At 40.5% G+C, this 13,314-nt stretch overlaps 1 protein-coding gene across 1 annotated transcript; it reads left to right on the top strand.

Moving 5' to 3' along the window:
• The first annotated feature begins 5,348 nt into the window (after nt 1-5,348).
• Nucleotides 5,349-11,298, top strand: ccnd1 (cyclin D1). Its single transcript, XM_084923663.1, has 5 exons — nt 5,349-5,848; nt 7,167-7,382; nt 8,002-8,161; nt 8,321-8,469; nt 8,547-11,298. The coding sequence occupies exons 1-5, from the start codon at nt 5,651-5,653 to the stop codon at nt 8,700-8,702; spliced, it is 879 nt and encodes a 292-aa protein (XP_084779789.1). The 5' UTR covers nt 5,349-5,650; the 3' UTR covers nt 8,703-11,298.
• Nucleotides 11,299-13,314: the final 2,016 nt, after the last annotated feature.

Here is a 13,314-nt window from a genome sequence, read left to right as displayed (position 1 = left end):
CTTTTAATAACAGATTTATGTATGTATGTATGTATTTTTTACAGTGTATGAAAAGTGATTTTATCAACTATATTGCTGTTCTGAGCTCTGGCAGGACAAGCACAGGATTCCACTGTCAGAGGCCATAAGAAGAACCTTACAGAACTGTCATCAGTGCTGTTTCTGTGCTATGATGAAACTCTTCAAATAAACCATCTGATCATTCCTTTTTAAATGATCATATAGGCTCCATGCTTTACAGCAACTCTAGAGAACTTTTTAAGTAGCGGTTTAATTATAGCTACCTTAAACGTCTTTGGTAAACAGCCTGTCAGTAAATACAAACTGATCATAACTAAAATATTTTCTCCACTAATCATGAATTCATTATTACTAAGAGCTAAAGCAAAATAAGTTTCAACAGAGCTCTGGCCTTTTCCAAGCGTAGCTACAGTGCTGAAAAAAGAGACTCATTTTCCAGGCTAGATGAAGGTCCATTCAACACTTTTCAGTTATTTTTCAAACGGAGCATCCCCAGAGAATCACGTACGCCAGTATCACTGTGTGAACTCATGTGTCTATCTGTAAGATAGATAAGGCTCTTAAAAGTGTAAAGCACAATTTAGAATTTGGGTTAATGTATTTTGTAATATGGAAGTCTTGGGAGTGTTGAATAAGAGTTAAAAACAAATCCAAACAAATGCTTCTGAGCTCATTAGTCTACATCCAAACTATTGATTTATTTTACAGGTTAAACTGAACACCAATATCTGGTTGTGCAGAGTAAACAGAACACTGTGAACAATGTGTGATTTTCCTGTATGGAACAACATGCTGTGTGGCACAGTACAGTATAATACTGTTTTAAAAATAGACTGACTTTGTGTAAATAAAGTGTAAATGCAGGAGTCAAAGGATGGCCCATTTACCAGTAACTGAAGTCCTGCCATTATTAAGTCCGAAAGCTATTTATATGAGATAAATTATTGCTCTTTTTGATCACGTTTTCTTATCGTTGAACACTTGGAACTAGAAATGGACTGAACCCTCTGGTCTGAATTTTATTAGAAGAAAAGACTGAAAAAGTTAGCGTGCTTTCAATGAACACAAACATCTCTGCTTTGAAGATTGAATAGCTTTTTTTGTACACGTATAAAATCATGCATGTGTAAGAAATTACACTTGTATGATAAACTAGTTTGAGATGCTAAAACAACATTTCAACCACCATGAGGCAGAAAGTCACACAAGAGGCAGACTGAGGACCTTGTTTGAATGTTAACGCCTTTTGGATCGGCACAACTCCAAATACTCGAACAGCAGTTGTCAAAAGATACTTTTGTTATGTTTGTGAGGCATCAGTGCACTTTTATGAGCCTCTAGAGTGACTCCCAAGCATTTCCTCTGGGCAATATGTGAGAATCACTGATTATTCATTTCTAGATTGCACACATTTACGCAGTTTGAATAAGAACCGAGCAAAAGGACACAAACCCAGTAAACAGATTTGTGTGATGATAATTCCCCATGGAACTCGTATTTCTCTTTCACATGTGTACGCATACATGATCTCTGCAGCCATCCTGAAACACAGAGGAGGTCAATGTATTGAGAGGCAAATGATCATCATTGTGACCCCTGGCATCTGAGAGAACGCTGATTTACAGCTCACAATGGACTCAGCCCAACCAAAGACCTCAGCGTGCACAATAGAAAAATGTATAGCTTTTAGTCAAGTGGGTACTTACTTTTACTTTTAAAGAGATGTAAAATTCCACAGCAGCACCTAATGTTAGCTGTGAACTTAGACTCTTAGCAAATACTTGCCAATTGTAACTACCTACCTGCAAAACTTTGGTCTTCAAATAGCTTTGAGTGTTAATTGGGTTATACTTCAGAAAAACTACATGTGGGAGAGGGGGAAGGCATTGTATGCTGGCTCTGTTCAATTTATTATTGTATTGTTTTGTGGCACTTGTTATGAAAACACTTGTTTGAGCATAATGGATGTGCACTGTTTGCTGGTCAGATCCGAGTTAGATACCACAGCCTCATTCACAGAAACTTTTCAAAGCAGTACTATCTAGTCTGAAGTGTGTGTGTGTGTGTGTGAGAGACAGAGAGAGAGGGGGGGGTATAGGTTGCATGCATTTCTCTTTACTTTTATGCCGTTCCCAAACACCTACTGATTCATCACACCAGGGGGTTTTCCTGTTATCCTTGCCCTTGGTCCTAAATGTCTGTCACTCATCCAGCTAGAAAACAGGTGCTGTTAGGTCAGTTATGGTGCAAATGGTGGACACTCACAGACACAAACACACAGAATGACCTCCGTCTGTCTGGTTTAACGGATCACTTCACAGGACAGTCTCCCTATCCATCTTTGCAGGGTCATTGTGGCCCTGCCCTCAGCTAAGAAAGGAATTTCATTCAGATGGAAAAAAAACCTCTCCTACTTCTCTGTGTGAGGGAAGCCTTCTCACACACAAACACACATTATTACTTCAAAGCTTTGATTCCTCGTCACAGACGGATAGATATTAACTTTGCTGTAAGTGAACCGACTGCACTACAAAAATATTCAACATGCACCAGATCAAAATTTCTGAGTATGCCACAGTTATGCAAAAATTGCACAGAATAGGAAAGATAATCAACCACACACGAGTAAAAGAAAATCTCAGAAAAACACACCACATCACAGACAAAAGTTTACCTCAATGTGGCACATCTAGGTATGCAATAGTATGACTGTGTTATCTATGGGCATGCATATTAATGTGAAGGAATACGGCCTTATACAGTTAATCTCTAAAGGTTTCAGCATTATGCAAAAAGTGCCCCACATGACAGAAAGCTGAGAAGTGAGGGTTACAAACGGCATGGGGGAGGGTTTGAGTTGGAGGACAGAAATGAGCACACACACGCAGATACACAGACACTCTGTAAATGCACCAACGTATTTCCATCACCTTCAGCGTCTTTATCATTGATTAATAAATATCTGCATACAGTTTCAATTACAGGGTTCGTTGTGAATTTGTATACTTCTGGGAAACTAATAAATGCCAGTTTACTGCATCATTAGCTCAAAGAATATCCACATCTCACATTGCAATTTTGAAGAACGTGATCAACACAAACATGTGATGGAGCCATCATTTACCCATGCTTAACCTCTCCACTAATTATCATGAAAGGCCTGGTCATTGTGTTTAATCTTGCTGATAAACAGGCCAACAGATGAGTTTGGTTATATGTGTCAACAGAGAGTTAAAGATGGATATCTTATGCCACAAGTCCTGCCAAAGATTACGTTCAAGAGAATGGGTGGATGTCATTAATAATTTATTGCTATATGTTTGAATCCACATTATCAAGCCGTGGCCTTGATATGGTAAATTGCATATAGCAATGGGCTATATGCCATGGGCTCTGCAGTAGTGGGATAGTCTGAATCAGTACGTATGCTGGTGTCATGTCACCCTCCACTGTCCCTTTAAACACCCCTCCCTGTTACCATAAAGCTGCTAGAAGAGCCTCACAGCAAAAGTCACATGCTCCAGCTCTCTTTGTTTCCCTGAGAAAACCCGTATCTGACTGTGCACGAGGGGGCTGAAGAGACACAAATGCCACAGAGGAAAGCTGTCAGTGAAGCAGACTACAATCATTCATAGGATCAGTTTTATTAGCATCTGTGTCTGCAGAATATACATAATAACAACGTGGACTTGAATGACATCATGGTAAAAATACTATATAAAACAATGATAAAAGTTTTACAGGTGACATGCACACACTCTAAATAAAACAGTAAAGCTCAAATTGGTAACCAGCAATTCAACACTGAAATGGATTACTAGCATGATTCAGTTACAAAGCAGCTACAATAAAACAACAATACAGAGTATAATACATATTAAAGTATACAGCAAAGGCCAGTGTGTTTTCTAAAGTGGAAGTAATACACAAGCAAGTGTTTGAAAAAAAGAGCCAATCTGTGAAACATTTCTGAATAGATGGATACAGGTTTTACACAACAGAATCATTTATTCATACATTTATGCGCTCATTCGAAGCCACAGCAGAGAGCAGATATGCTCCTAATGTGACTTCTTGCTTTGTCCACAGAGGTGAAGCCTGCTTCAGGCATTACGGTACCCACTAGCTCAGACAGGAATTTCAGGAATGTGAAAAGCTCCAATGCATATTGAAAATAGATTAAAATGTGCACAGAGTGCCCATTTAATTTTTAACTTAAGCAGCTAAATACACTTTCATAGTTTTTATCAAGCTGTAAAAGTCGGAATATACATCTCTGCATGGCTTCATTAATAACTTGATCTAAATTGTTTCCTGGTGGTTCTGGTGAACAAAATACCGTCGGTAGTAAAGGTCTGTATTGTTTATTTTAAAAGACTGTGTCAAAGGACTTTGATTGGATTATCAATAGCAATGTCAAGTTTTCCAGTGCACTGAACTTTTCCCTACATGAAAAGATACACCAACATCTGCCTAGTAACAGCAATTCCTCCCATTGGTTTAACGCCAGTCTCCTCCCGTTTGTGTGTGTGTGTGTTTGTGTGTGTGTGTGTGAGAGAGAGTCAGGAAAGTCTTTAATCTTGACTATTTCCCTAACATTTTATTATATTGAAGTACACACACACATATAAAAATATGATTACACTGTTCAGTGCTAACAGAATTGTACTGAAGATATTCAGTTAAATTCAGTTTGATTTAAGCAGCCCTAATTCTCAACAACAGTCGCCTCGGGGCGCTTTATATTGTAAAGTAAAGACCCTACAATAATACAATGTATGTGCTGCTAAAGAAAAAAGAAAACTGGCCTTTAAGTCAGTTGATAATAGAGCTATGATTATTATAGCCTGATCTGGGAAACTCTTTCCAGTGTTCTCCCATGCTAGATGGAGTCAGAGGAGTGAATGACTAAAGCAGCAACTCTCTGTTGTCCCACGTGCTCACCTTATGTTTGCTCAGAGGTTCTGCTTTCATTCAGTCACAGACAGAGGAAGTACAATATGAAAAGAGAGGGCTGTGAGCCTCTATCGCCCCCTACTGATAACAAGCAACCACCCCCTGGCCATATCCTTTCCAAAAGGGACAGACGTCTCCCTGACCCCGGACCTCCCACCTCCTCTTTAGAAGGTACCAGGCTATAGGAGGAGGGGGGAGAGACGCGAGGAGGGAGGTCTTCCCTTCTCTTTCTCTCTTCTTATATATATGTATAGCGCTATAATAGAATCCCTTCCTCGCGCGCTCTTTTGCAGACTGCTTATCTCTTTGATCCGACCCCCTGCCGCCTCTGCCCACCCCCAACACTTAACAACAGCTGACGTCATCTCCTCCGCCGTGCGTGTTCGCTGATAAACTTTGTGTGTGTTCTCGTGCGTGTTTGGTGAGCGCGAGGCAGGGGTTTTTGTCTCGCAGTGCGAAGTGGTTTGTTCCAGAGGGCTGGCGCACACAGTCGGAGTAACAGCACGCAGTAGCGGCAGCGGCAGCCCAGTAAGAAGAAAGTGGCGAGAAAAGTAGCTGGCTGTGGGTTTCTGTGCTCCGGCTTCTTCTTACTGTTACACGGTGACGTCTTAACCCGGAGATAGGAAAGTTTTATCGGCCGTGATAATTATATTCAAAGCAGAATTAGCCTACTATGGAGGACCAGCTGCTGTGCTGTGAGGTGGACTCAATCAGGAGAGCTTACCAGGACGTCAACCTGCTCAATGACCGAGTTCTACACACCATGCTCAAGGCCGAAGAAAACTACTTGCCTTCGCCAAACTACTTCAAGTGTGTTCAGAAAGAAATTGTACCAAAAATGCGAAAAATAGTTGCCACCTGGATGTTGGAGGTTGGTTTATTTGACTTCAACTTTTTGCTTCTAACTCCCCGACGGCGTGTCGCTTGCTTAACCTCCAGTGTGTACACCCAAAGGTGGCATATTGGTCGTTATATGAAAGTTGTGCGGCTCCGTCTGCTATTTTACTGTGCATGTTACATAAAGGCTCTGAAAAGTCCCGATGAGTGCTGGGTGGTCCTTCACCTATAAGCGGAGATCGGCCACTCACTTTCCACCACGAGTCGGCTGCCTTTCTTAGTTATTCTTTTGGATTCCGCATGTTTTTGCTTCTTGCATTAAATGTTAACGAGATCGGAAAAAATATTCCGAAATAACAGCAATGTACACGTATGCAGTCTGCTCTGTGCCAGTATTATGCGCCATCTTTGTTGTCGTACAGGAGGAAGATTTTAATATCTTTAAAAATCAATAATGTCAACAGAAATGACAATAACTTTGTAATATCGGAAAGAAATGCCTGTATACGATGAGACAGCTCCACGGTGCCTGCCTGCGCTCGTTTAGCTGCTATCCGCTGCTAAACTTTGTTGTGCTTGCCGACAGTCCGGGCTGTGTGTGAAGGTCGCCACGAAAAATGGATATTCTTAGAAAGCGTAAAATGAAGAAATGACATTTTGGAGTCGGCTTTAATACTTGAGATGTTTTTAAACATTTACATGTAGTTTTGGAATGAATTCTGTGCTGTCTTGTATTTTTTATTAATTTTTGAAATTGTGCATCTGGGCGCCGGGGGAAGTGCTGCCTGCAACACGTGAAAGCCCGTCGCAAAAAACATTTTCTTTTGAATTCACTTGGACTGCAGTCGGGTACATTTGTGTCCCATCCGATTAGTCATTCGATAAGGATCATTTACATCCTATTTTAACACGGCCAGATAATTTTTAAATATTTCTAAATATTTTTTGAAAAGATGACGAAGTTGAAATTGGAGTGTGGAACTTGCATGGACGCCACCTTTGTGTCTCAGTCAGAACTGACTGCAAACTAATTCTCGGCTGCTTTCTGTGCTGAACACTCCAAACTACTTAATAAATACATTGCGTGTGAACTTGCCATTATTCCGGTGTGGTCTGAAATTACGTTTTGTTTTGTTTTTTAAATAGAGTGGTGAGGAAATTGAAACAACTCAAACATATTTAATGTGCAGACTGTAATTTGTTCTAATGTCGTTTGTCGTCAGTGCGGCTCTTGAACGCAAACAGCTGTGCACGGATTAAGACGCAGAGACAAAGACTCCGCAATGCACAAGAGTTGGAAGTTCCTGGAACCGAGCAAAAGCATACTCTAATAGCTTTGTCTACCCTCCCAGGTCTGCGAGGAACAGAAATGTGAGGAGGAGGTTTTTCCGCTCGCTATGAACTACTTGGACAGATTTCTATCAGTTGAGGCCACCAGGAAAACAAGACTACAGCTGCTCGGAGCCACATGCATGTTTCTAGCATCAAAAATGAAGGAGACTGTGCCCTTAACGGCGGAGAAACTCTGTATTTACACGGACAACTCGGTCCTGCCCGGGGAACTGCTGGTAATTGACTTCTGCACACTTGGATGTTGCATAACACATACAGCACATAGGCAATATGCACTGAAGAGCACATGAGCAGTATACCTAATGTTTGCAGTTTATCTGGTTAGTGTCACCGTGGCGGGTGGGAGGGAGGAAACTGTATTGAAATGACGTTGAACTAAGAGCAGAAATGTGCAGCAGTGTCTGAATGGCTGCGGATGACTTTCCCATGGTGGCTGCGAGGCCGCTCTGATTTCATGAATGGTTTCAGTGGCTGCCAAGAACAAACTGGTTCACAGCAACACCTAGTGGTCATAGGACAGACCTGCACATGCTTGCCAATAACCAACATCGGCTCCAGTCAGTCTCACAGTCTTCTTCTATTGTGTGCTGCCCTTCAAAGGAGCATATTTCAATTATTCATGTTCCTACACTGCAGCATATGTTTTTGTGGATGACTGTGTTTGTATACATGGGGACATAGAAACTTGATGTCAAATGTCATTTTAAGAAAAAGCAGATTAGATAAAACTTTTAAAACCTAAAATAACTTCTAGAATAAATACATGTCACCACAGACACTTGTACTGTATACGGATCAGTTTGAGTGACTCCCTCTGTTCTGGTCCGTCCACAGCAAATGGAGCTGCTGGTTCTCAACAAGCTCAAGTGGGATCTGGCTTCAGTAACTCCTCATGACTTCATCGAGCACTTCCTGTCCAAGCTGAAGATCTATCCCTCCACCAAGCAGATCCTCAGGAAACATGCCCAGACCTTTGTGGCACTGTGTGCTACAGGTGTGACATGAACTTTGTCCTTAATGCAAGCCTGGTCCTTTAAGTGTGTGTGTGTGTGTGTGTGCGTAAGCAGAAAACAGAGTTCTGAGTTTCTTAGGTTAGCAATGAGCGTGCAGTTTTTTTTCATCCCTGGAAAACTTTGTTGTGCTGTTTTAACAGATGTCAACTTCATTGCCAGCCCTCCCTCAATGGTGGCAGCAGGGAGTGTAGCAGCAGCTGTTCAAGGGCTCTACCTGAAGAGCCAAGATGCGTCCTTGTCTTCCCAGAACCTCACTAACTTCCTGTCGCAGGTCATTCGTAGCGACCCGGTATGGAAACGTTTTGTCACTTATTTGATGTTTGCAGTGCAATTGGTCTTGACTCAGTCTCAATTCTGTGCTTGCAGGACTGCTTGCGGTCATGTCAGGAGCAGATCGAGTCTCTGCTGGAGTCTAGCCTGCGACAGGCACAACAGCACAATGGCACAACAGAAACGAAACGAGTTGACGAGGACGCGGACTTGTCCTGCACCCCAACAGACGTCAGAGACATCAACATCTGAGGCGACCCGGACCTACGTCGCACAATGAGCAGTGATGGAGGGAAAGTTGTCAGAGGGTGGTAACGGGCGGACCAGGGATGGGGCACCCCACTTGAACTCCCTCCCTCCCTTCCTCCTCCAGCGTGTCACTCACATGCCTGCTGTCCACTACGGCTGCCAAGATAGGATGCTCACCATGCTCACCCCTGTCACATGACCTGCCAGCGTCCCCTCCCAGGCCAGGAAAAGAAATGAACTCTACAGAGATGTACCAGAGAGAACAGACACTGAATATCAATGAGCTCTGTGGGGCTGGAGCTGAAGCCACAGAGGCAAAATGTTTTTCTTATTCCCTCACACATTAATTAGGAATCTTTCAATTAAAGCAGACTGAGCATGCCTACTAAAACATCCCAAAGTGTCATGTACAGTAGGTTCTCATAGTCTGTCATCAGGGCTTCACGTGAAAGCAAGAGGCTCGTCTTTTACTTCGTTTTCTGTTATGTCGGAATGCTTTAGAGTTCCTGCCCAAGTTTCCTTGTTTGTCTTGTAGTGCAGACACTCATATACCCTGCTTGCTTATATTTAGTCACTTTATTATGTATCATTTTAAACCTCTCAGTTAGTTAGTTTTATGCTTCTGTTCTTCAAAGCTTGTTTGTTTGTTTGTTTGTTTGTCTTAAAGCAAACGTAGGGTGAGATGCTCACATTCTATCACCCTTAAAGACTTTGGACTGCTATTGTAAGGTTTGGACTAGGGAAATTCTTTGGTCAATCTTTGATTTTTGCTTTACCCATTTACCTGTTATTTGATAAAATCAAATGTAAACAGAGCAGTCCACAGTCTGTTCTTTCTCTGTGTAGTTAGACGTAATATCATTCCAACTTTGTTTTCTAAAGAAAAGCACTTTTGGTCAGTGATGCTGGCTCAGCTAAAAGTCACAGTGATAGTTTGTAAAACAATATGAAAACAGAGTCTTTTGATGATGGAGAGTGTGGGGAGTACTTGCTGACAGTTACACCCAGTTATGCCTGGATCTGATTCATGGTGTGGGACACAGAATTGAGCACTGTGGCAGAAACTGAAAGCTGCTCAGCACTGTGGCTCGCTGTAGCTGCCTTCCAGTTCTCAGTGTTTCATACAGGTAGAGCTGCTCTGACGTCATGATTTTATAGGTTTAAATGTGTGCAAAGCCAAATGTTAAAGGCCCAGAGCTAAACGTAAAAAGTACTATTTTAATAGTTCAAATCATTTTTGTATAGTAAAACATATTATTTATCTTTGTAGGTTCATGCTGACCATGGCTTCATGAGCTGACGTTAAATCCAAGCTTATTTCTTCCTCCAGAACAGGTCAAACTGCAACTAGTCTCTGTAATTCTTCTCCATTGCTGTAGCCCAGCTCACATACGTGTCATAGATTATGAGGGCAATGAAGCTTAAAAAAAGAGAGAGTGGTGAAAATATTAACTTGATTTTGCACAAACCTAAAAGACGTGGTCTGCGTTTTTTGGGACTTGCCTAGAGGAAAAAGGGAAGCGAAGCCAGCAAAAGAAGTGGCAAAAAGTTTGAGGGCTCACCAATGGGGTGCGTCTTACTGCTGTATATTTTATACAAGGGCTCCTACACAGCACGGGGATGTTGTCATGTTCAGGTTGATATATACTTTATACATACGGATGGACAGATTACCATGAGCAAGGAGAGCTCTCTACTACATGGAGTCAAAGTGTGGGAAATGTGAGTTCTGTGAGCATGTCACACTGTGTAGGAACCTTGTAAAATAGGTTTCTGATTGTACATTAAGGATAGAGTAGGAGAGAAACACTCCTTGTATTCCGCTGCTATAGAAAATAAATTCCAGCTACATGTTTAAAAAAATTGATTAAAACCATGCTTTTCTCCTGTTTGCTGCTACATTTTGGTTGTTTTATACATATGTCGATATAATGCCATTTTAGGATTGAACTTTCTCATAGAAATTGTTATTGACATCCTCATTTGTTTATTTTTCTTGTGTATTCTATGTGATCTTTGTTTTTGTTCATAACTACATAAAAATTTTCCATAATATTCCAAAAACAAGGAAAAATGAGACAATGTACAGAAATGCTTTGATCCACAATACCTCATGTGACAGTCAACAACTATCTCTAATTTGTAGTCTTTTTTTTCCGTTTAGTTATATTCTATTCTACTTGTTGGTTCAGTGCCTACTAGCTGCGTTAAACCTATTTGAGGTGAAGCATCTGCAATGGAAACCAGCGAGTCCAGGGCATGCTTTGATACTGGTGCCATAACAGAAAATGGGATATGTATAACTCTGTTGAGTGCTAAGCTGTCTCGGTGAAAGAGACTTTATCTTTCCTTTTAGGCCCATAGTGGCCTTCCTTTCCCCTTTTTATATTTATATACAAGAAAAAGCTTTTTGCTCCAACTGTCAGTGAGTTGATTTGAATTTGTATGTAGATTCAGTGTCATGCTCAGTAAGCCATAGACTGTTTTAATGTTTTCACAAATCATTCCACACATTTGTGTCTGCTTCATGCCAGTTTTTTGCAACTGGAACGGTGTATTCATCCTTGTGTTGACAACACAATAAAAACATTAGATGGAATCTGGAAAACTGGTTGCCTGTTTTGGTCCAGAGGAGCTCAAACCTGCTCACTATAACTGAATGTGTTTTTGCAAGACTGAACAATATATTAAATGGAGTGGTTCTTCTATAGCACTGTTCTACTCTACCTGAGTACTTGGCGCTTTATTCAGCATGCCTCATTCATAAAAGCACTATGCTTTTTCTACGGCGTGCTTTCTAACATTTCTACTGTGATGGATGCATCAAAGAGCAACTTGGGGTTACCCCAGTCTGCCTTTTAAAGGATATTTAAAAAGCAGACTGGAGCAGCCAGGAATCAGACTACCAAACTTTCAATTAGTCGATGACCTACTCTACCTATACCAAACACACTAATACACGTCACAAGTGTGTAATATAGTTTTTAAGGGTTGCAGAGTAATTTCTTTCTTGTTCAGGGATTATTTTTCAGCAGTAGTTTACAGTCTGGCAGTAGGACTGTGTGTGGTATAACTTTCAGTGTTCATTAGCAGCACTCAAAAACAAGCTAGCTACTACTGAAGTTTTGCCTGCTAAAACCATTTATCAAACTCTGGCAGGGTTCATTTTATTTCCACCTCACTCTAAAGCAAAAAGGCATGAGAGATGGAGGCCAGAACTATGAAGACCAGAGCTAAGATTTGTGGCTTAGTAAGATAACTTGGAAGTCTCATATAAATCATATACATAACAAAATTTCAAGAAGTGTCTCAATCTTGAGTAAAGTAAAACACATTCTGGACCACAAATCACTCCACGTTCTCTATTGTTCCCTGATTGCACCGTATTTGAATTACTGTGCAGAGGTTTGGGGCAATACTTACAAATGTTCGCTATCATCAATCTTTATATTACAAAAAAGGGCCATAAGGATAATCCATAAAACTGGTTACAGAGATCATACAAATCCACTATTCTTAAAATCAAAAATTCTAAAATTCACAGATCTGGTTCATTTTCTCACTGCACAAATTATATATAAAGCAATAAATAACCTGCTTCCTGACAATATTCTAAAAATGTTTTCTAAAAGGGAACGGGGATACAATTTGAGGGGGGAATTAAATTTAAAACATCCTCGTATCCGTACAACATTAAAAAGTTTTTGCATCTCTGTGTGTGGAGTGAAGCTGTGGAACAGACTAAGTAAAGATATGAAGCAATGTCCAAGCATGGCGCAGTTTAAAAAGCGGTTTAAGGATATGGTTTTTACAGGGTACAGGGAAAAGGTAGAGATTTGATAGGGTGTTCTTGTCTAACATTTTCATGTGTGTGCGGGTGCACGGGTATGTTGGTATGGGTATATATATATATTTGTAGGTTGTGTATCCTTCAGGTGTTAATGGGGTTATTGAAAATGTGTATATGTGCGTATGTGTATATACGTATGTATGGATAGATAGAAACATATATGTATATATATATATTAAAAAAAAAAAAATTACACATGACATATAATGTAATTGCAAGGAGGTATTTCTGTAGTCTATTGATACTAGATAGTGGAAAAGGGGTGGGATTAAATAAGCTTATGCTTCTTCCTGCTCCTTTTTGAACATGAACGTTATTTGGAGTTGTGGTTGCTCGTTTTCCTTTTGTTTTGCTTTGTTCATTTGTCTCTTTTAATTCTAGTTTGTTGTACTTTTTCAACATGTTCAAAATAAAGATTCAATCAAAATCAAAACTTCAGGGTTAAACTTGGAATTTAGATGTTGCAAAGATAGATCATTTCTTAATAGGCTATGTTGCCATGCTGCAGACCTAACCTGCTCTGTAAAACATTGTGTTTGAGATAAGAAAATGATAGGTCAAAAATCACTTCCACTGCCATTCCTGAAAGATCCCTTGGACTTTGGTGCGTAGACAGTAAGAGTCTAACCATGAACAATAAGTTGATTGATGGGAAGATGGAAGTTGAGATTTCAGTTCCGGAAAAGGTAATCAAAGTAGGTTCAACCGGGACTGAATGTATACACCCACAACTGACAAATGCGATTGCAATGAATATATTGTTTC

This window comes from Perissodus microlepis, chromosome 1, assembly GCF_051167445.1.
Source record: "Perissodus microlepis isolate ML-2025 ecotype Zambia chromosome 1, ASM5116744v1, whole genome shotgun sequence".
Taxonomy (NCBI): domain Eukaryota; kingdom Metazoa; phylum Chordata; class Actinopteri; order Cichliformes; family Cichlidae; genus Perissodus; species Perissodus microlepis.
The sequence above is the reverse complement of the archived record's forward strand: the minus strand, read 5'-3'. Positions and strand labels throughout refer to the sequence as shown.

Coding starts and splice junctions, on each gene's coding strand:
- ccnd1 (XM_084923663.1), top strand. CDS start 5,651: ATGGAGGACCAGCTGCTGTGCTGTGAGGTGGACTCAATCAGGAGAGCT. Junction 7,383..8,001: donor TCCTGCCCGGGGAACTGCTG/GTAATTGACTTC, acceptor GTCCGTCCACAG/CAAATGGAGCTGCTGGTTCT. Junction 8,470..8,546: donor AGGTCATTCGTAGCGACCCG/GTATGGAAACGT, acceptor CTGTGCTTGCAG/GACTGCTTGCGGTCATGTCA.